Genomic DNA, 23,808 nt, shown 5'->3' on the forward strand with positions numbered 1-23,808 from the left:
AGAAAGAGAAAGAGAAAGAGAAAGAGAAAGAGAAAGAGAAAGAGAAAGAGAGAGTATGTGAAGGGGTGGTGTTTGCCCAGGCCACCCATGTGAAGCTGCGCCAAATGTCTGTTCCCAGTTGAAGTGTGATCTTGATTGATATTGCCAGTGATCAGATCCCACAGTGAAGATTCCTGCTATTGGAGAAATTTAATTACCTACCAACTCCATTTTCTCCATAAGATGTGGTTTTTATTGCTCAATTTTGCATATAATGATTTTTAGGAATACATATGCTGTACATTTATCCGCAAGAAATGCTTCTTCTCATTGACATTGAGAACAAGGGAAAGGTCTCTTTCCTTAGATCCTTGAAAAGGAGATAATGGGCAAAGACAAAACACTATATTCCTTTTGTAGGAGGGGTTCTTCCTTCCAAATGAGAAACATTATGCCTGTGACACCTTAATTCAACTATGTCACCACCCAATGTATTTATCCTTTTCTCTATTTTCCTCTGACAAATGATGCCTCCCAAGTGAATGGCTTTTCCTCTGCCTTGTACCTTATACCTTGAATTTATTGATTGTTTTCAACAATAAATACTCAACTAGAACCCTAAGGAAGGGGAGGGGAAAGTAGAGAGTTTTATTAGGTGCCTTGAAAAACCTTGAGAACAGAGAATGGAAATGGAGGTCTCCACATGGGAGTTAGGAGGAGAAAAGAACCCCACCATATATCACTTATGCCCTCCTCCTGCTTCTTAAAAGTGAAAATTTATGGAATAGAAATGTAGATAAAATCGCTCTTCTATCTCAAGTCCAGAATTAATGCTTACCATAGGTGGCTCATTGGATACTGAGAAGGAATGGTGCTGGCCAATAAATGGGTAGCTAGGTGGCACAGTGGATAAAGCTCTGGACCTGGAGTCAGGAAGACCTGAATTCAAATGTAGCCTAAGACACTTCCTAGCTGTGTGACAATGAGCAAGTCTCTTAATTTTTGTTTGCTTCAGTTTCCCTATCTACAAAATAGAAACAATAATAGCATTTATGTCCCATGATTATTGTGAAGATCAGATGAAATAATATTTTTAAAGCTTCTAGCATAGTGCCTGGCACATAGTAAGTGCTATATAAATGTTAGTTATCATTATTTTTTGTTATTAAACACTTACTAGCTTTCACTTGCTAACAAAGACAAGTTATCAAACCTTGTTCTGTTTTGTTGTCTTCATTGTACTCTTAGGCCTTACTATTCCTCAAAGGTTCAATGAGAAACCCTCTAACCCTCAATAATATAGATGTGGAAATCAATACTTGTCTCTGCGACTAAAATAAATTACAATTTCCCTCACGTGTATTTCCAGTGATACCTTCCTTCTGTTTGAACTCCACCTTGTTATTCTGATGTCACAGGTTTATTTCTGCCACTAATAGGGGATAGTAACAGTGGGAACAGAGACTTCCCATTTATATACCAATGTACAAGATGAAACTCGTGGTACTCATGGGATTTCCATCCCACCCCCCTTCTTTGAAAGTCTAAGGAATGGTTGGAAACAAGGGAAAGATCAGTGTGAAAAACTGACCGTGGACAACAAGATTAAATTTGTTGGGTATGAGGTGTGTCTATAAAGATGGCAAATTTACAAATAAACAAATGAACAAACAAATAAATATGTATAATTACACATACACATAAATCTATATAAACAAATGCACACATATAAATCATATATATATACATATATGATCTATATCAGTGATTCACAAAGTGGATGCTACCACCCCCTGGTGGGTGCTGCAGTGATCCAGGGAGGTGGTGATGGCCACAGGTGCATTTATCTTTCCTATTAATTGCTATTAAAATTTAAAAAAAGTTAATTTCCAGGGGGCTAAGTAATTTTTTTTTTTGGAAAGGGGGTGATAGGCCAAAAAAATTTGGGAACCACTGATCTATATGAATATGTGACTTGTGTGTATGATCTATCTGAATTTAAAGAGGTGATTTCAGATAGAAAAATAATAAAGCAGGAATTCCTGGAAATTGGATCAGGGTTGACTGTAATAGCCTCCTATTTTCTACCATAGCAAGAGTGAAATCCACTAAGATCAATATAATTTCCTGGTGTTGGAGGTTGGCTATTACAATAGCAATTCATACCCCATGGCAGTATAGTCCAATTTCAGATCTACTCATAAATCATCCCTACACAAGATTCTTATATCATTCATTCGACCCTACTTATATCTTGAGATTCCTCTTTCCTTGTTTTAGTCATCAATCACCACCTACCTCATCTTTAATCTTCCAATTTCTTATTCTATCATAGTTCCAAGCCTGGACCTTCCCAAATGTTGGTGTGGGGCAAGAACTATTTTAGCCTAGGAAGAGAAAATAGCACCACTACATAGAATCCTTTGGGATCATAGCATTTTAGAATCATCCATTTACCCTTTCTAACCTGAACTAAGGATTGACTAAAGCCGTAAGCAATCCAGAACTGATAGCTAGGATTAGCACTAAATTTCCAAAATATGGAGGTTAGTTAGGGTTGCTGAGGTCCTGCTTCCCTCTGGTAGATTGGCTAATCAGTAAATATTTATTAAGCCCCTTATGTGTGCCAGGTATTGTGCTAAAGTGCTGGGGATAGAAAAAGAGACAAAAGATAGCCTCTACTGCCAAGAAGCTCACAATCTAATGGAGTAGACAATAAACAAATATGTATGAATAAGCTATACACAGGATAAGTGAGGAATAATTAAAAGAAGGAAGGCACTAGAATTAAGCCTGGGAAAGATTTCCTGTAGAAGATGGGATTTTAGTTGGGACTTAGAAGGAAGCCAGGAAAGACAGTAGGTAGAAATGAGGAGAGCATTCCAGGCATGAAGGATATCCAGAGAAACTGCAAGAGTTCATGGAATGTCTTATTAATAGAATAGGAAGGAGGTATCCTTGCCTTACAGGTAAGGTACAGTAAGGCAACATGGAATTATTAAGTGATTACTATGAGCCAGGCATAATCCTAAGCACTGAGGGTACCCTTACAAGTAGAAGAAAACAATCCTTGCCTTCAAGGAGTTTACATTTAAATGAGAGAAGACAATACCACTGGGAGTTGAAAAGAGAATAGTCCCCTTTTGAGCATAGTGAAGCCCTGAGTCAGAAACAGAACTGGAAGGGTAATGAGGCAGAGCTATTCTGGGCTAGTCCATAAGATGTCCCAGGTAGAATTCACCAAAGGTAGAAGAGGGTTAGAGAAAAGCTGGGGTGAGTGTAAAGCTGGTTTCTCATTAAAGCAGAACCAGAAAGAAGAAACAGAACTCTATAATTATTTCTTTGTAAGGGGTGATGTTAGAAAATATGAATTTGAGTTTTTTCTTTTTTTTGTTTTACTGTGGTAGTAGATGAATGAAAAGAAGACTTGTATCTGGAGAGCCTTTCCATACTTAAAAAAATTCTGTCTCATTCTTTGAAAAATGAGACATATATTTGATTGTAACTAGCATGAGAAATTGTTTCCCTCAGATAAGTATATTATAATTTATTACATATTTATAACAAATCTAAATAAACATATCTAAATAAAACGATGAAACACTTTGAACAGTAAAATAAAATAAAAATCTTAAATAAGTTGCTAGTAAAGGGAGGGAGTAAAGTCTAAAGGCTAAAATTCCTTGATTATTTTGGTTCAGAATGTTGAAAAAGATTCCTAACTCCTCTTCCCCATTGAAGATCTTCCAAATATTGTTTCTGTCTTTTGTTGTTGGAAAGATCAATGCCTTCCATTGTTCAAAAGCCCCCAGTGGCACCACATTTCCTATTTGAAGGGACTGGCAACTTACAAACATCAGAGTTTATCATTTCAATGATCTTTCACATATATGATTACAATTAATTTTTAAGGTCTAGGTAGTCCCATTTTAGAGCTAAGGAAAAAAATATGAGAGACCAGAACTAGAACTTTTAACTATTCTTTTAGTATTCGTTTTGCTACACTACAATTCTTCCTTCATTTTTTTTTTTCATTACTGCGGTGGTGGTGGTAGTGGTGGTGGTGGAGGTACTTTCTAAGAGATCTTGTGGAGTTCAGGGGCCTTCAGGGAAGGAAAAGTTGTGACAACAACCATTCCTCCTAATAGGGGAAGGGGTAGAAATTTAGTGCTTATAAAAATATAAGTACAACACGAATTTCAAGAGTGGAAACACCTTGAACAAGGGGTGATATAAAATTCTGTTTCTTTCACACCTTTGGTTGTTTTGAAACAGGGACCATTTTTGTGGTTCATTGATATAGAGAAGTGATGGCAAACCTTTTAGAATCTTTTAGACTTTGCATGCCATGCCCTGCCCCCACCAGACTGTGTGCCCTCCCCCTACCCTCAACCCAGACAGGGGAGGGAGAAAGGGAAGGCAGTGGCCCAGGCACTCTTCTCAGGGGAGGGAGTGTTTCCATTAGGCTGCTGAGCAGAGGGATGAGGGGGAATGGAGCAGCTTCATTGGGTGACAGCTTGTGTGCTCACAGAGAGGTCTCTGCATGCCATCGTTGGCACACATGCCATAGTTTTGCCATCATGGGTATAGATGAGACCCTTGATAAAAGGTACTAGACTAATACCAATGGATAAATTGCTTTGCCATTTATAGGCTTAGAGCAGTGGTTCCCAAACTTTTTTGGCCTACCACCCCCTTTCCAGAAAATATATTACTTAGCGCCCCCTGTCACATACTATCACCACCCTTACAGTTATTCACTGCCCCCAAATGCACCTGTGGCCATCACCACCCTCCTGGATTACTGCAGCACCCACCAGGGGGTGGTGGCGCCCACTTTGGGAATCACTGCCTTAGATTATCTTCTAGGACACTGAGAAATTAAGTGATTTACTCAGTCACATAACTAGTATGTTTCAGAGGTGAGATTTGAACTCAGGTTTTCCTGAATGGGAGTTAGGCTTTTTATTCACTATTTATGCTGTTTTAGATTTTTGTTTCCCATAAATAGTAATTGATAAAGAAGTCCAGCATAGTGTATAGAGAGAACTTGAAATATTTGCACTATATATTTTCTTAGCATCCTTCAGAACCAAGGATATCTTTGAATTTAAAAAACCACAGCAACAGTAGCAAACCAACAAGGAAGTATCTGATATTTTGAGAGACTATTATGTAGCAGAATGAGTACAGGGCTGGTCTCAGTCAAGAGGAAGAAATAGGTTCAAACCTTTGATACATTCTTGCTGAGTGAGTCTTGGAGAAGTCATTTAATCTTTAGGTATTTCCCTAAAAATAGATATTGTAGTATAATTGCTGTTCTACATTGGCAGAGGGCGTTTCCTCAAGGAGAATTCCCTTCTCTAATAAAATCCCAGATGTCATTTAAAAAAAGTTTAGAGAACAAGTTAAGCTCTGAGGTGATATTAAGATTAAATAACAGTCTTTGCTCTCATGAGACTTACAGTCTAGAAAGAGGAAATAAGTAGTGTATTAAAAGGGGGCAGAAGTCTAGCTTTTCAGTCAAAAAGTCCTGGATTCAAGTGTGGTCTCTGAGGAATACAAGCTGTGAGATCCTAGGCATACATGTAACCTCCCTAAGATTATACTAACACAAACTAATTAAAGAGAATACATTAAATTATAATCTTCTTTCAGGTTATGTCCATTAAACTTGGGTGTTCCCTAGGTCTCTGTTCTGGACCCTTTTCTCTATCCAATATCTCCTGGTAATCTTTTCAATTCTCATAAATTCAGTGATTATCTCTCTAAAGATAATTCTTATTGCTATATATTTTCCCTAAATTCTTTCTCCTGAACTCCAGTGCCACATTACTATCTGCCTTTTAAACACCAAGAATTGAATGCCCCATCGACATCTCAAATTTAGAGTAGCTAAAATACAGCTAATCTTTACCCTCAAAGACTTCCCACTTCTCAACTTTCCTATTGCTGTAGAGGTCCCCACTATTCTCCCAGTCAATCAAGCTAAAGACTTTGGTGTTCATCTTTGATCCTTCACTCTCATTCCACCAACATAACCAATCTGGGAGGGAGAGGAAAAACATTTATATAGTGCCTACTATGTGCCAGGAACTGTGCTAAGTGCTTTTAATAAATATTATCCATTTGATTCTCAACAACCCTGGGAAGTAAGTGCTATTATTATCCCCATTTTCCAATTGAAGAAACTGAGGCAAACAGAGGTTAAGAGACTTGCCCAAGGTCAAACAATTACTAAGTGTCTGAGACTGGATTTGAACTCAGGACTTTCTGACTCTAGGCTCAGCACTCTATCCACTGGACCACTAGCTGCTTCCAATCTGTTTTGCTGTTTTTAACCTTTATCAGATCTTCTGTGGGTATTTATGTGCATATACATATATGCATATGTACTTATGGTACATATGTATTCTTTTTTTTATTCTAAAAAAAGTTATGACCCTCATCCAGGTCCCCATTACCTCTCAACTAGACTACCAAAACATTCTATTTGGTATCCCTGACTCAAATCTCCCCCTTCAACAATCTATGCTCCACTCTGCTAAAATGATTTTCCTAAGTAAGGTCTGACCATGTCATTCCTCTACTTATTAAACTCCTATAAGTTTCCTGTTGCCTTCTGGTTAATACATATGGCCTGTTATTACTCATACGTAGCATTTCACCCCCAAATTCTGTCATTGCACTGATTGTCCTCCTTAATTGGAATGCTCTCCCTCTTCAATCCTATCTCTAATTTTCCCTGGCTTCCTTTAATATTTAGTTCAAATCTCATCTTATGCAGGAGGCCTTTCCTGGTCTCCCTAAACTGCTAATCTTTTCTCTCTGAGATTACATTCAATTATTGCATGTTGTCTCCCTCAAAGAATGTGAGCCCTTTGAGGGCAGGGAAAGGTTTTGTACTTCTTTCTATTTCTGGCATTTAGCACAGTGCCTGGCACATAGTAAATGCTTAATAAATGCTTGTTGACTGACTGATTATATGTGATAACATATAATAATTTATCTTCCCTATTTCTTTATCTACAACATAGAATAGAAATTTTAAAATAATTCAATACTTTTATTTCATGACTATTACTTCTTTTTACTTTTGAATAAATTAAAACAACAGCAATCCCTTAATAGATATTTACCCATTCTGGCAAAACAAATTCCCACATTACCTATGTCTGAAAATGTATTTCTCTTTCTTCATTTTAAGTTTTCTAACCTGAGGTGCCTAGTGGTGTATTTTGTAATTCATTTTGTTCTCATGATTTAATATTTTGTTGATCACAATTCTAAAGATTTTCAAAGTGTTTTTTTTCCTCTCTAATGTTGCCATCATTGTATAAATTGTTCTCTCAGCTATTCCTATTTCATTCTGCATCAGTTGATAAAGATTTTCTTAGCTTTTTTCTGAAATTGTCCATTTTACCATTTCTTATGGCATAATCATATTCCATTACAGTCATATACCATGATTTGTTTAGCCACATCACCTTAATTTTAAAATATATCCTTCCACTCTTCTACTGAGTGAGACACCCCATGTAAGAAGAAATAAAATAGAAAGTGACAGGAAAGAAGTAAAAACAGTTCAACAATACTAGTCAATCCAAAAAGTTATGGTGTCTGCTGTGTTTTCCATTCATATTCCCCACTTCTGTACAGAAGGGAGGAAGTTGTATTTTGGGGGAATAGACCTGTTACAAAGAGTAGCTAATACAAATATGAGTAAATAAGTTTCTTTTCTAAAAGGGACAGTCCTGTTAGTATGATACCATTGAATTAATTTGCCTAGATAAGAGCCAAGGCAGTAAATTCCTTTGGTTGCCTTGTTATTCACTTGAAATTCTGCTGACATGCCTCATTTTTTCCTAGGTACAAATGCAGATTTTCCCATGATATTCATTTGCCTGGGAATAGCAAAATCCTGAAAAATAATGCACTTTTTGGCATCAATGAATCAGAGCTCAAAGTCCTGCTTTTTCAGAATGATCCTTCCCTTTTGCCTGAGGTGAGTCATATAAAACATAACATTAATTATGGGGTGATGGAGGAAATCTGGTATTAATGTACCTATTATGATATTCTCAAAGCAGGGCACTAAGCTAGTGCATACACAGATTTACAACAACTTAATAGAGTGCTTAGTTTGGTCTTTTATCCAAGGCACTTAGGAATGGGGTTAAGAAGTAGGGTGATGTATGGCTATCATTGTTGGTAAGGGGCTCTTGAGTTCAAATGGATCTAAAATCTGCTTCAGAATTTTTGAAATTTTCATGTCTGGGAACAATGTGGTGTTGAACTGAGGGGTATGTTGGAAAGCGTACTAGACTGGGAGTCCAAAGAGCTGGTTTTTTGTCTCAGCTCTATGAGTTATCAGTTCAATGAATTTAGCAAATAATTTAACCACTCTAGGGCACATTTTGCTTATCCTTTAAAATGAGAACATTGAACTAGATCAATGGGAGCCTGGTGAAACTTATGAATCTCTTTTTCAGAATAAGGCTTTAACATGCATAAAAATACAGAGGATTCAAATAGAAATGAATTCTATTGAAACACAATTATTAAAATGTTAAGCAAATGCAAACAAATTCATAAGCTCCAGATTAAGAACTCTTAAACTAGATGATATCCAGCATTCTTTCAATTCTACAATTCTACATTTAGCACTATTAAAATAAATAAATGTTAAAAATTCTACAGTGATAAATTAGGGACAATTCTTTTTACATTTTTTTAATTGCATGTGAAAACAATTTCTTTCCCTTTCCCCCTAATCTCTCCCTTCATTGAGAAGCAATTTGATATAGGCTATATATACGCAATCAAGTAAAACATAGTTCCATATATTGGTCATGTTGGGAAAGAAAAACAGACAAAAAACTCCCAAGAAAAATAGAGTAAAAAAATCCCATATGCTTCAGTCTGCATTCAAACTCCATCAATTCTTTCTTTAGAGGTGGATAGCATTTTTCATCATAAATCCTTTGGAATTATCTTGGATCATTGTATTGCTGAGAATAACTAAGTCATTTACAGTTGATCAGCTTACAATATTCCTATTATTTTGAATAACATTCTCTTGGTTCTGCTTGGATCACTTTGCATCAGTTCATGTAAGTCTTTCTAGGTTTTTCTGAAAGTATCCTGCTTGCCATATAGCACAGTGAGATATGATAATTATAATCTTTATATATTTGATGTTGTAATGTTATGGATATTGTTTGATATTATATTTATAATGATAAAATTCCAGTATTAAGTCACTTAGGTGAAAACATATAGGCAAAACTGAGATTTCTATTTTTCCAATGTTAACTTTGTATGAAGGCAATTCTGCAATGGCCTGAGTCATTCTCCCTCTTCTGCCTTAGTTAATAATGAAATTCCTCCTGCCTGAACTTCCTCCACTGGCCAAATGGGAAAAAAGATACAAAAATCCAACGGAGTAAAGAGTTCATAAAAAGTAGAATTGGCCAAATAGAAAAGGAGGTTTAAAGGCTCATGGAAGAAAATAATTTCTTAAAAATTAGAATTGAGCAAATAGAAGCTAATGACTTAATGAAATATCAAGAAACAGTAAAACAAAATCAAAAGAATGAAAAATAGAAGAAAATGTAAAATATTTAATAAAAAAAAACACAACTGACCTGGAAAACAGATCCAGGAGAGATAATCTAAAAATTACTGGACTATCTGAAAGTTATGATAAAAAAAAATCCTAGACATCATATTACAAGAAATTATCAAAGGAAATTGCCCCGATATTTTTGAACAAGAGGGTAAAATAGAAATGGAAAGAGTTCACTGATCACCTCCTGAAATAAACCCCACAATGACAACTCCCAGCAATATTATAGTCAAATTCTAGAGCTCCCAAGCTAAGGAAAAACTGCAAGGAGAAAAACCTGTAAATAGTCAGAAAGAAACAATTCAGATATTATGGAATCACAGTCAGGACTACACAGAACTTAGTAGCTTCCACATTAAATGATCAGAAGTCTTGGAATATGATACCCCGGAAGACAAAGGAATTAAGTTTACAATCAAGAAAAACACCCATGCAGCAAAACAGTATATTCTTTCAAGGGAAAATATGGTCATTAAATGAAGTAGATTTCCAAACATTCCTGATGAAAAGGCCGGACCTAAATAAAAATTTGATGTTTAAATACAAGATTCAAGAGCAACATAAAAAAGTAAATAAGAAAGAGAAAATTTAAAGGATTCAATAAGGTTGAACTGCTTATATTCGTACATGGAAAGATAATATTTGTAACTTAAAGTTTTTTTTATCATTATCAGAACAATTAGAAGGAATATACATAGACAGAGAGTATAATAGTAAGCTGTTGAGGATGACATAACATGCAAAAAAATACCAAGTGAAAAAGAGGATGGTATGTGCATTGCTTAAGCCTTACTCTTATCAGAATTGGCTCAGAGAGGGAATAACAACTACACTCATTGGGGTATAGAATCCTATCTTACCATAAAGAGAGGTAGGAGGGGAGTAATACAAGGGACAGAGTGAAAGAAGAAAGAAATAACAGGATCAAAAGGGGAAAACAATATGGGAGGGGAATACATAGATGGTGATCATAATTGTGAATTTGAATGAGATGAACTCATCCATAAAATGGAAGCAGATAGCAGAGTAGATTAAAAACCAGAATCTTATATTGTTTACAAAAAACACATTTGAGGCAGGGAGACACATGCAGAATAAAGGGAAATATGTAAAGGATAGAACAGAATCTATTGTGCTTCAGTTGAAGTTTAAAAAAGCAAGAGTAGCAATCATGATCTCAGACAAAAGCAAAGCAAAAATAGATCTAATTAAAAGAGATGAGGAAAGAAATTATATCTTGATAAAATATACTATTGACAATGAAGTGAAATTAGAATAAACATATACATACCAAATGGTATAGCCTCCAGATTTTTAAAGGAGAAATTAAATGAGGTTCAAGAAGAAAAAGACAGTAAAACTACTAGTGGGAGACCTCAGTCTTCCCCTCTCAGAACTAGATAAAACTAACAAAACAAACAAACAAAAAACCACAAGAAAGACATAAAGGAAGTGAATGAAATTTTAGAAAACTTAGATTTAGTAGATCTCAGTGAAAATTGAATGGCAATAAAAGGGAATATATCTTCTTTTCAGCAGCATATGGTACATACACAAAAATTGACTGTGTACTAAGATATAACAACTTTACAACCAAATGTAACAAAGCAGAAATAATAAATACATCCTTTTCAGCTCATAAGGCAACAAAAATTACAATCAACAAGAGTCCATGGAAAGACAAACTAGAAATTAGTTGGAAACTAAATAATCTAATTCTAAAAAAGGGGTCAGTCAAGGAACAAATTATAGGAATTATCAATAATTTCATTAAAGAGAATGACATTGAGGAAATAACATATATAAATTTATGGTACACAGACAAAGCATCACTTAGAGGGAAATCTATATCTCTGAATACTTATATCAATAAGATAGATAAAAAGCAGATCAATAAATTGAGCATGTAACTAAAAAAGCTAGAAAAAGAACAAATTAAAAATTCCAATTAAAGCCTAAATTGGAAATCCTAAAAATTAAAGGAAAAATTAATTAAAATTGAAAGTAAGAGAACTATTAAACTAATAAATAAAACTAGGAATTGGTTTTATGAAAAAACAAATAAAATAAATAGATCATTGGTTAATTTGACTGAAAAAGGAAAGAAGAAAACCAAATTAGCAGTATAAAAAATGAAAAGGGTGAATTCACCACCAATGAAGAGGAAATTAAAGCAATTATCAGGAGCAATTTTGTCCAATTATATGCCAATAAATCTGACCATCTAAGTGAAATCGGTGAATATTTACAAAAATAGAAACTACCCAGATTGACAAAAGTGAAAATAGAATAAATAACCCCATTTCAGAAAAAGAAATTGAAAAAGCCACCAAAGAGCTCCTTAAGAAAAAATCCCCCAGGCCAGATGGATTCACAAATAAATTCTATCAAACATTTAAAGAACAATGAATCTGAATGTTAGATAAACAATTTGGCAAAATAGGCAAAAAAGGAATCTTACTAAATTCTTTTTATGACACAAATATGGTGTTGATACCTAAGCCAGGAAGAGCAAAACTAGAGAAAGAAAATTGCAGACTATTTCCTTAATGAATATTGATGCAAAAATCTTAAACAAATTACCAGCAAAGAGAATAGAGTAATATATCATGAGGATCATTCACTATGACTTGGTAGGATTTATACCAGGAATATAACATTGGTTTACTATTAGGAATACTATCAGCATAATTGGCTATATCAATAACCAAACTAACAGAAATCACACGATTATCTCAATAGATGCAGAAAAAGCCTTGGGTAAAATACAATACCCATTCCTATTAAAAACACTGGAAATGGGTCTTTCCTCAAAATGATAAGTAGTATCTATCTAAAATCATCAGCAAGTATCATCTACAATGGGGATAAGTTAGAAGCCTTCCCAGTAAGATCAGGGATGAAGTAAGAATGTCCGGTATCACCACTATCATATAGCTTTAGTAATAAGAAAAGAAAAAAAAATGAAGGAGTTAAAGTAAGTAATGAAAGAATTAAACTATCTTTGCAGATTATATGATTGTATACTTAGAGAATCCTAGAGAACTAGCAAAAACTAGTTGAAATAATTAATAGCTTTATTAAAGTTGCAGGGCACAAAATAAACCCACATAAATCATCGGCATTTCTATATATTTCTCACAAAACTCAGCAGCAAGAGTTTGAAAGAGAAACTCCATTTAACATTACTCTAAACAATATAAAACACCTGGGAATTTATTTGCCAAGGCAAACACAGGAATTGTATGAACACAATTATAAAACACTTTTCACACAAATAAAGTCAGGTTTAAACAATTGGAAAAACATGAATTACTCATGAGTACGCCAAACTAATATGATAAAAATGACAATTCCATCCAAATTAATTACTTATTCAGTGCCCTACCAATTAAACTAGCAAAAAATGAAGGAAGGTGACCTAACAGTACCAGGTCTCAAACTGCAATATAAAGCAGTAATCATCAGTACAATCTGGTATTGGCTCAGAAGTAGAGTGATGGATCAATGGAATAAACTAAGGATAAATGCCCTCAGTAATCTAGTGTTTGATATATCCCAGCTTTTGGGATAAGAACTCACTATTTGGCATAATGTGCTGGGAAAAATGGAAAACAGTATGGCAGAAACTAGATATAGATCAATATCTCACACTCTATACCAAGAAAGGGCCCAAATGGGTATATGATTTAGTCATAAAGGGTGTTATCATAAGTAAATTAAGGCAACATAGAATAGTTTATTTGTCAGATCTATGGAGAAGGGAAGAATTTATGATTAAACAAGAGATAGAGAACATTGCAAGACATAAAATGAATAATTTTGACAAGATTAGAAGAGAAACAACAAAATGGAAAAAAAATTATAACACATTTCTTGATAAAAGTCTCATTTTTCAAATACATAGAGAGAACTAAGTCAAATTTATAAGAATACCAGCCATTCCCCAATTGACAAGTGTTCAAAGGATTATGAACAAGCAGTTTTCAGATGAATAAATCAAAACAATCAATAATCATAGAAAAAAATGTTCTAATTCACTCTTGATTAAAGAAATGCAAATTATAACTCGGAGGTACCACCTCGCACCTATCATATTGGCCAATATGACAGTAAAAGAAAATGATAAATGCTGGAGGGAATGTGACAAAATTGAGACACTAATGCATTAATGCATTGTTGGTAGAATTGTTAACTGATTCAAACATTTCAAAGGGAAATTTGGAATTGTTTGTGCCCAAAAGGCTACAAAACTGTGCCTACTCTTTGATCCAGTAATGCCACTACTAGGTCTACCCCAAAGAGATTAAAAAAAGGGGTGGCGATAGAAAGGACCTACTTATACAAAAATATTTATAGCAGCCCTTTTTGTGGTGGCAAAGAATTGGAAAGTGAGAGGATAAACATCAACATGGGAAAAATTGAACAAATTGTGGCATATGATGGTGATGGAATATTATTGTGCTGTAAGAAATGATGAACAAGATAATTTTGGAAAGAGCTAGAAAAACTTATATGAACTGCTGCAGAGTGAAATAAGAAGAACCAGGAAAACATTGTCCACAGTAACAACATTATTGTGGAATGATCAGCTGTGATGGATTTAGAATGATCTAGGACAGTGATGGGCAAACTTTTTAAAGAGGGGGCCAAAGGAAAGGAAATGCTCATCTGACAGTTTGTTTCTAAGGCAACTCTTTCGAAGTTTCATTGTATTGTATCCTACTCATTATATTTGTCATATTAGGAATAATGTCACTCAGCTGGATAAAACATTTCAGGGAGCTGCATCTGGCCCACGAGTTGTAGTTTGCCCATCACTGATCTAGGACAATTCTGAAGGACTTATGACAAAGAATGCTACCCACCTCTAGAGAAAGAAGTGTTAGAGTCAGAAAGCATGCTATTTTTTACTGTGGTTTATTTATTCATTTGTTTGTTTAAGCTTTTGTGTTTTAGGGTTTTTGTTTTATATGAATATTCTCTTACAACAGTGAACAATATGGAAATACATTTTGCATGACAATACATGTATAACCCAGATCAAATTGCTTACCATCTCTGGAAAGCGGAAGTGAAGGGAGAGAGGGACCAAACTGGATCTTATAACTTCAGAAAATGTATGTGGAAAATGATTATTATCTATAATTTGTAAAATAAAATAACTTTATAAAAACAAACAAGCAAACAAAAACAAAGATTGGATGGGCAATTATCCATTACTTTGTTGTAGAGAATTATTTTAATGAGTGGGTTGGACTTAGTGGCCACTGAATACTAAAAAGATGCAATTCTGTTAGTTCCTATTTGACTGTATAACAAAATCCTTAACTTCTAATCAGTTACTATTTCCTATGACTGTGCCCTCTTATCCTCCCTTGGCTCCTGACCTTATACATACGACTCAATATCCTTGACTGGACTCCTTAGTATCCTTGACCTACTTGGTCTTTTGATATCAACTGTGTTAATTTTTATGAGAACTTGTCCAATAACAACTTCAAAATAAAAGGAGCTACATTATACACTGGATAAGAAGTCTAATTCTTGTCTTATTTTTTAAAAATTGATAGACTTTTTTGGACATATTGTTCACTTCCCAACCATCCTATGCTATTCTAACACAGGTTTCTTAAACTCTTTTTTTTTTTTTAACACTTAACTTCTGTGTATTGGCTCCTAGGTGGAAGAGTGGTAAGGGTGGGCAATGGGGGTCAAGTGACTTGTCCAGGGCCACATAGCTGGGAAGTGACTGAGGCCGGATTTGAACCTAGGACCTCCTGCCTGACTCTCAATCCACTGAGCGACCCAGCTGCCCCCTCTTAAACTCTTTTTAATGAAAAAAAATTTTTTTATGGATCCCTTTGGAAATCTGGTGAAGAAACCTCTTTTGCAAATAATGTTTTTACATTCACAAAATTTAAAAAGGAGACCAATTATGTGGGACATCCAGTTTTAAGCTTTTAACAGTTGAAAACTAAGACTTTTGGGGCATCTAGTATTGAAATAGTTACCAAAATGTCTATAAGACAAAAGATCACAGACCCTGTCCCTTCATTAATAGTTGGGAAAAAATTCCATTAATCAAACCTGAATTGTCTCAGAAACTTCCTAGTTCTTCCCTCTTAGCCAAAAAAATATATCTTCCTTCATCCACATTCTGATCTTTTAAATTCTTGAATACTACTTACTACTGTCTTGCTCCCCCACCCCACAGCATTCTTTTTTGCAGACCAACTGAACTCCACTCAGTTCCTTAAAGTAATCTTCATTTGAGGCTTTGCACTTTCTTTCTAACCCTTATATGGAAACTCTAGGTGACCAGGGTCCTTTCTAAAATGTGGCATCCAGAACTGAAAACATCAGAACTATTATCTGATGAGGCCATGAGTACAGCTGAGTTATTATTTCCTTGTTTCTGGAAGGTACAGCTAGGTCCTGATTAGTGCCAATAATATGTCCTTTGAAGTGGTCACATTCAAATTCAAATTGCCTGCTTCCATGGGGCTGGAGCAAGGCACCATGTTTTACAAAATTATATCTCTGAATATGAGTGCAATTCAAATTCATGTGACTACCTTATGGGATTCATTATTCATATTAATCAGGACCTAGCTGTGTTCTGCTCTTAATGCAGCCTACAATTGCATTAGCTTTTTAGTTGCAATATCACACAACTGTTTGAGATTATGGTCAACTAACTCCTCTTCCCCTGTCCCTATCCACAGTGACTTTTTTCAGTTTCTTAATATTAGGTTCAAAGAATTTCTGTGATCTGACACATTTGGAACATACCGTTTGAGAGTTTGATTTTTTTTCATTTAAAACTTTAAATTCAAATCCTTTTATCAGTGCCTTTTCTTTTTAATATTAACTTTACTTCTTAGTTTTGGGTTCAAATGATTCCCTGGGTTTGACACAAATGGAGCATACCTAATCCTGGGCCAACATGTTCCCCTTTTCGAACATAGGACTTTATGTTCCTATAAGAGACAGCAGGTAAGTAGGGATAATGTAGTAATACAGAATAAAACAACAGGATGTAACATGGATTCTCAGAGATAGGAAGGATCCACACCTCAAAGGTGTGGATCCTTCCTATCTCTGAGAATTCCTAGGACAAGGAGATATTTTAAATATTTCCCTATTCCTTTTAATCAATAAATTAAGATGTCAGTTATGTTGCTAAATATATTTTTATCATTACTTGCTATTCAGATTCATCTGACTTAGAGCTCAAAGAAACTTCCTTGACTTAGATCAAAAGAGTATCTTGAAGAAACAGAAGAGAAGAGGAGCTATATACTCTTTAAAGAAATCATTTTTAATTAATTTTTTAATTTAAAAACCTTCAAATATTTAAATTTAAAAATTTAGACACTTAAGTTTAAAAATTATCAAATATTTTTATCACTTTCCAGTGATTCCCCCAACACCCCCATATATGTATGTATACCTATATGTGTGAATATGTATATATTTATATACACACCTATATTAAAATATTCCCTTGCAACAAAAAAGTGAAATTTACAATACAAATTCACATATTGGCCTTCTCTGAAAATGTCTACCTCTGTCCATGCCCATCCTCCAGGTTTCCAAGAGGCAAGACACATCTTTCACTCTCTCAATCCAATGGATGGCATTCATTGCTTTTTCTGGCGTGGAGTTATTGATCAATATAAAGTTGATGGAGTTATATTTGTTGAGTAAGGTTCCAAGTGAAGTCAGCAAACTTTTATTAAGTGCTAAGATCTGGGGATACAAAAAAGAAACAAAAAGAAAAGTACTCTACCTTCAAGGAGTTTATTTTTTAAGGGGGGGAGGGAGGAAGATGATACATAAAAAAGAGTTGAAAATTTTGGAAGAGAAGATCCCTGCATAGGGCATGGTGGCAAAGTCTGGAGAGTCAGAAAGAGTACCAGGAGAGAATGAAATATGGTTGGCTCAGGCCTTTCCTAAAAATGGAGGAACCCATCAGGGGGAGAAAAGGGCCTCAGGGGTGACAGGTTGTTCCAGGATTAGAAGGCCATGGGCAATTGAATGAACTTCTAGGGTGAGTTGCAGTTGACTCAGAGCCAGCAGAAGAAATTCCACAGTGGCAATTCCCCATATCAATGAAAGCACAGATCCTAAAGCACTTGCCCCTGCCAAAGGGTAAGTTGGATGGGTGTAGACTGTAGAGCATTCCTTCTACACTCAGGATTGCGTCTTTAAAAATATTTTTAAACTTGATTTTTTGATGAATAGAAATTCACACCTCTCCTTCCTATCTTCCACCTCCCCTCAATGAAAATGAAAGAAAAAATACCTTGTATCAAATGTGCATAGATATATATAACACATTTCAACATTGGTTGTGTCCAAAAAAAAACATCCAACTCTAGATGCCCTGAGTTCATCACCTCTCTTCAAGGAGGTGGGTAGAATTGTTTTATAATATGTCCTCTGGAACTGTGGTTAGTTATTATGTTGATCACAGTACTTAAGTCTTTCCAAGCTGTTTGTCTTCCTGGTTCTTCACTCTGACTTAGCTCATACAAGTCTTCCCAAACTCTGATCCCATTCTTGACCAGTGGAACGCATATTGAAGAGATTCAACCTGTTTTTAATGTTATACTCTGAGACCACTTAATGAAAAAAAGCTAAACCAATTCCAATGACATTTTAGTCTTTTTTCCCCCCCTTTTCTCTCCCTCTTTTCCAGTTTGGATATAAACCAAGTAAAGGTTATCAGAAAGTAAAAATGAAAGGTGAAAAAAGTGTTACACAATGTAGAAACTTCCAGGAAAATAATTCTAGTATCTTTTTTCTCTTCTATACCACACATTTAGCTATACATCCTTTCCTCATTAAAGTGTTAAATTTGGTTGTAATTAGTTGTTTTTTTCTCTGATTGAGAATACTTCTGACTACAAGGGAAATCAGAAAGTATATGTATATATATATATATAAATCAGAAAGTATATGTATGTGTATATGTATATATATATATATATATTTGTGCTAGACCGAATCTATTATGATAGATTAGCTGAATGGTAGATAATTAGTGTAAGACTGCATTGGGCCATAATTTGAAGTGTTTCTTCATTCCTCTATGCCAGGTCTGCCCCTTCTACAACAGAGGTGAAGGGCCTCATGGATCCTGCAATCTCCAGGATAATTGCACCAAGCTCCATGTTTGTAAGCATTTCATCTGGGGGGAGTGTCGGTTTCAGAAGTGCAAGCGATCTCATGATCTACATACTGAAAATGTGATGAAATTACTGAGGGATCAGGGGTTGAATGCCTCCACCATTTTGAACATCCAGAGAATCTGCAAGTATAAGCATGGAGAGATCTGCAAGTCCTTTGACAAGAAGAAAGGTAAGGAATGGAGGGACTATCATGAACAATGGTTTGTTTTCTCTGGGCTGCAAATTTGGAAAAATATTCTAAGCCTCACATTGCTTGGCCAGTCTCAATTTTGTCCTTTGGAAAAGTTGCCTTGAGCAACATTTAAGAAAATTCATATGATCATCTTTGAGCTAGAGTCCATCTGCTCCAATTCTTTTATTTTATAGATCAAGAATCTCCAGACCTAAAAGGTTTTAAGTAACTTGCCCAAGCTCACTTAGGGGATATTGTTCTTTTTTAATAAAATTTTTCATTGATATCTTTTGTTTTTTGGTTTCATCTTCATTTCAAAATAAGACTCCCCCATCCAGAAAGCTATCTTTTGTAACTAAGAGTTAAGAAGAAAGAGGTGGGGAAAGAACTGTTTGGCAAAACTAACCAAATATCAATGAAGGCTGAAACTATGCAAAATGTTTTATATCCTTCATCTCCTATCTCTGCAAAGAAATGAGGAAGGCATATTTTACTCATCTCTTCTTTAGAGGAAAGCTTGCTAATTCTACTCAGTCTCATTTCCCCTTTTTTGCCCTTTGTCATTAAGTTGTTGTTATTATTGTTTATATTATTTTCTTGTTTTTTCCTTACTATTCTTAACTTTACCTCATTTAAGTTTTCCTATGCTCTTCTCTGAGTTTTTTATATATTGTTTTTTCAATGCAATGATACATGTGCCATCATTTATTAGCCATTTGTTTATTGATGGGCATCTAATTTGTTTCCAGTTCTTAACAACTACAAAAAGTTCTTGGTTTATTCTTTTAAACTCTTTATGTATTTTGTAGCTATTTTTTTTAATGAGAAATTCCTTTTTGATTATTTCCTCCTGGATTTCGTTACTGCTAGATAGAAACACTAGTGATTTTTTTGTGGACTTATTTTGAATCTCATTCCTTAATGAGGTTATTAATTATCTCATTTTCTTTGCTGATTCTATGAGTATTTCTAAGTAAATCACAATTTCATTAGCAGGTAGGGTTAATTTTAATCTCTTATTTTGCAGTGTTTATGCCTTTAATACCTTTCTCATCTCATTTTTATTAACAACATTTCTAGAATAATAGATAATAAGTGGGGAATGGAAGTATTCTTTCATTACTTCCACGTCTATTGGGAAATCTTCTAAGGTTCATCATTACTAATAATGTTGGCTTTCTGTTTTATACTTTTATCATTAAAAAGGGAACCTTCTATGCTTGTGTTTGTAAGATGCATTTTAGCATGAGTGAGTATTGCATTTTACTCTTGGTTTTTGACTCCTGTCATTTTGAAGCTTTTTTTAAAGATTGGTTTGGAAGGATTGTCAGAGTTATTTCAGCTTTTGCTGCTACTAAGCTGCCATGTAGGCTCCACCCCTTAGGATTCTCCTTTTCTGCATCTATTGATAAAATATGGCTTTTGGTGGCATTTAAAAATGTAATTTATTGTGTTAATTTCCCCCTAATTTTGGACTACTTTTATCTCTTATAAATCTGACTTGTTTGTAGTGAATAAACTTTTGATGCTATTGTATTCTTTTTGTAATGATTTTATTTTAAATTTTAATTCATATTCATTAGTCTTATTGGCATCTAGTTCTCTTTCTTTGCTCTACACTTCCCATATTGGTAGTAAGTAGAAGGGATTGGACCTGTTCTTGTTCTTCTGCCTCTACACCCAGTGTTCTTTCTAACATACTATATTGTCTATGGAATTAAGTCATTTATCTGGCAAACCGGGATTCTTTCTCCAATAGTGCCACTGATGGATGTTTTGTTGGAAAGCTATGTTGATGTAAATTCACACAATTGGATAGCCTATTCTAGATCTGTTCTTGTTTTTATAGAAGCTCTGATAAAATCATATTAAATCAAATTTGCTGTTACAAAATGTGACTTATGTTTATTTTTTCTTAATCAATTTGTTTGTTATATTAAATTTCCTAGGTAACAACCTCCCTCCTTCTCTTCTCACTAGAGAAGGCATCATTTGACAAAATATAACTGCATATATGAAAAATTATATCTTTGTTTCTATTCATCAGTTCTTTATAGGTAGACATTTAGGATTCATTCTTCAAACAATATTTCTATGGCTGAATATAATGTTCTCTTCATTCTGCTAATTTCACTTTTCATAATTTCATGTAGGTCTTTCCAAAGTAAAAAAACTCCTGCTCATCATTTCTTACAGAGTACATCTCCATTCCCCAGTTGATGGATATCACCTCAATTTCCAGTTCTTTGCCACTACAAAGACAGCAACAGTGGTTATACATTTTTGATGGCTTTATAAGTGAATTTTACTAAACATTTAAAGATCATCTAATTTCAATATTAAATATTAAATTCCTTTCATGAAAGAAATATGGTACTGATACCTAAAACGGGAAAAACTAAAACAGAGAAAGGAAATTTTAGGCCAGATTTCATTAATGAATATAGATGCAAAAAAATCTTAAATGAAATATTAGCTAGGAGACTACAACAATATATCACAAATATTTTACATTATAAACAAACAAGATTTATACCAGATATGCAGAGATAGTTTAATGTAAAGAAAGCATTAGCTCTTATTAGTTTGAAAACTATTGTTGTTAATTATAATATCACTAGTAGTTGTTATAATTCCAGTCTTATTAATTATTATGGCTATTATTATTGATTAGATTGAAGTTAACAAAAATCATATATCAACAGATGCAGAAAAAGCTTTTAACAAAATACAATACTCATTTCTAGTAAAAACACTTAAAAGTATAGGGATAGATGGATTTTTCCTTAGAATAATAAGAAATATATACCAAAAACTCATCAGCAAACATTATCTATAACAGGGATAAGTTAGAAGCCTTCCTATAGGATCAGGAATTATGTAACAAGACTGCTTGAGCAATAAGAGAAGAAAAATAAATCAAAAGAATAAGAATGGCCAAAGACATTATAAAACTCTCTTTTTGCAGATGATAGACATCCTGGGGATTCAATTAAAAATGAGTTGAAACTATCAATAATTTTATATATAAATCCACATATATATGGATATATAAACCCACATAAATCATCGCCATTTCCATATATTTATTATCTTTTGAGTACCCATGTATTTAGCCATTCATATGTACATGAACACATCCATAAATGTATTTATTTTCCTAGGCACACACTTAAAAGTAATATTAATAGCTTCCACTTACACTGTAGTCGGAGCTTTACAAACAATATCTTCTTTGATCCTCACAACGACCTTAGCAGGTAGGTAATATTATTCCCATTTTCCAGTTTAGGAAACTGAGTAAACAGAAGTTAAGTAACTTGCCCAAGGTCATAAAGCTAGTAAGCATCTGAAACTGGATTTGAATGCATGCTTTCCTGACTCCAGATCCAGCACTCTAAATGACTTCTTTTTTGGGATTGCCTAATATGTGCCCCCAAACTATGGCAGGGCTTGATCACAAGAAACTCAGAGTTTCTGATTTTCTTAGGAAAAAATGTGGCTAAAACCACATTTAAGGGCAGTTGGGTAGCTCAGTGGATTGAGAGCCAGGCCTAGAGACGGGCGTTCAAATCTGGCCTCAGACACTTCCCATCTGTGTGACCCTGGGCAAGTCACTTGACCCCCATTGCCTACCCTTACCACTCTTCCACCTGTAAGTCAATACACAGAAGTTAAGGGTTTAAAATAAAAAATAAAATAAAATAAAATAAAACCACATTTAAGCTTTATTATACTTTCTTATATAGAATATATAATACTTATTATATTTCTATCTTTCAAGAATTTTTTAAATGAGAAAATTTATTAGAAGTTAAATGTAACTACCACCTTATATTCCCAGACTGAATACATATTCCTTCTGAACAGCTGTGAGTGCCAATCATAAACCAACTTGGGTTAGGAAAGGAGAAAGCCTAATAGATTCAGAACCAGAATATTTGAGTTTGGATCTGCATCCTACATTTTATTACTTGTGTGGTCTTGAGTTGACTCTCTCTGGGCTCAAATTTCCTTCTCAGTAAAAAAAGAGGTAGGATCGGAAGATCTTCTATGAACATAATATCCTATAGCTTTAGCACCATAATTACATTAAGCATACTTCAAAATTAATGTGTTTTAAAGCATAGTTTCACATTTGATTTGCTACCTTAGGGACTTAGTCTTAAAAGTAACTTACCTTCCTTGGACCTCAGTTTCTTCATCTAAAAATAGGGGATTTTGATTCTATGGCCTTTTTGATACTTCTAGCTCTCAATCAATTGATCTTTAGGGGAAAATGATTTTACTTACTGTCAGGATCCTTCATATAGTTCTGCATCCTTCTATAGCCTGGTGAACTTCTTATAGTCCTCTCATTCTTTGAGATGGATTCAGTGTGGACTGACAATAGACATTTCCCGAAGATGGAGGCTCCAAGAATTATTGTACCTAAATTCCAATGGCCTCAGACTTCATACATGCTGGAAAGATTCTACATTGTGCAGTTAGAACACATTCCCCATCCAAAGACCCTTTGGTCCATGGTCTTTCAATACACTCTTCTAGAATTTAACCTTCATTCTGATTACCCATATTTTCCTTATTACTTTTGATGATTTTCTTCCATAGAATCTTTAACTATGTATTGGTTGGTTGTGTTATACTAAAGGAAGTGGAGGTTATTATTTAGTATAGTATCCTTATTAATGTGTCTTTGTCTGGTACCTTACTTTGAGAGTGTACATACTTTGGCTCAATGGCATCTAGTCTAGAAACCTATTAATGACTTAGTGGTTCATGTAGCCCACTTGTCATATCTCTTACATGGCATGACTGCTCCTGAT

At 34.4% G+C, this 23,808-nt stretch overlaps 1 protein-coding gene across 1 annotated transcript in view; it reads left to right on the plus strand.

Annotated features, from left to right (window-relative positions):
• LOC123249922 (protein mono-ADP-ribosyltransferase PARP12-like) overlaps positions 1-23,808 on the plus strand; it is a 68,033-nt gene that overhangs the window by 2,857 nt on the left and 41,368 nt on the right. Inside the window, exons 2-3 of the mRNA XM_044679010.1 lie at positions 7,849-7,984; positions 18,718-18,979. Coding sequence (XP_044534945.1) covers positions 7,849-7,984; positions 18,718-18,979 — 398 coding nt within the window. The remainder of the gene's footprint in view (positions 1-7,848; positions 7,985-18,717; positions 18,980-23,808) is intronic.

This window comes from Gracilinanus agilis, chromosome 5 (genome assembly GCF_016433145.1).
Source record: "Gracilinanus agilis isolate LMUSP501 chromosome 5, AgileGrace, whole genome shotgun sequence".
Taxonomy (NCBI): Eukaryota; Metazoa; Chordata; class Mammalia; order Didelphimorphia; family Didelphidae; genus Gracilinanus; species Gracilinanus agilis.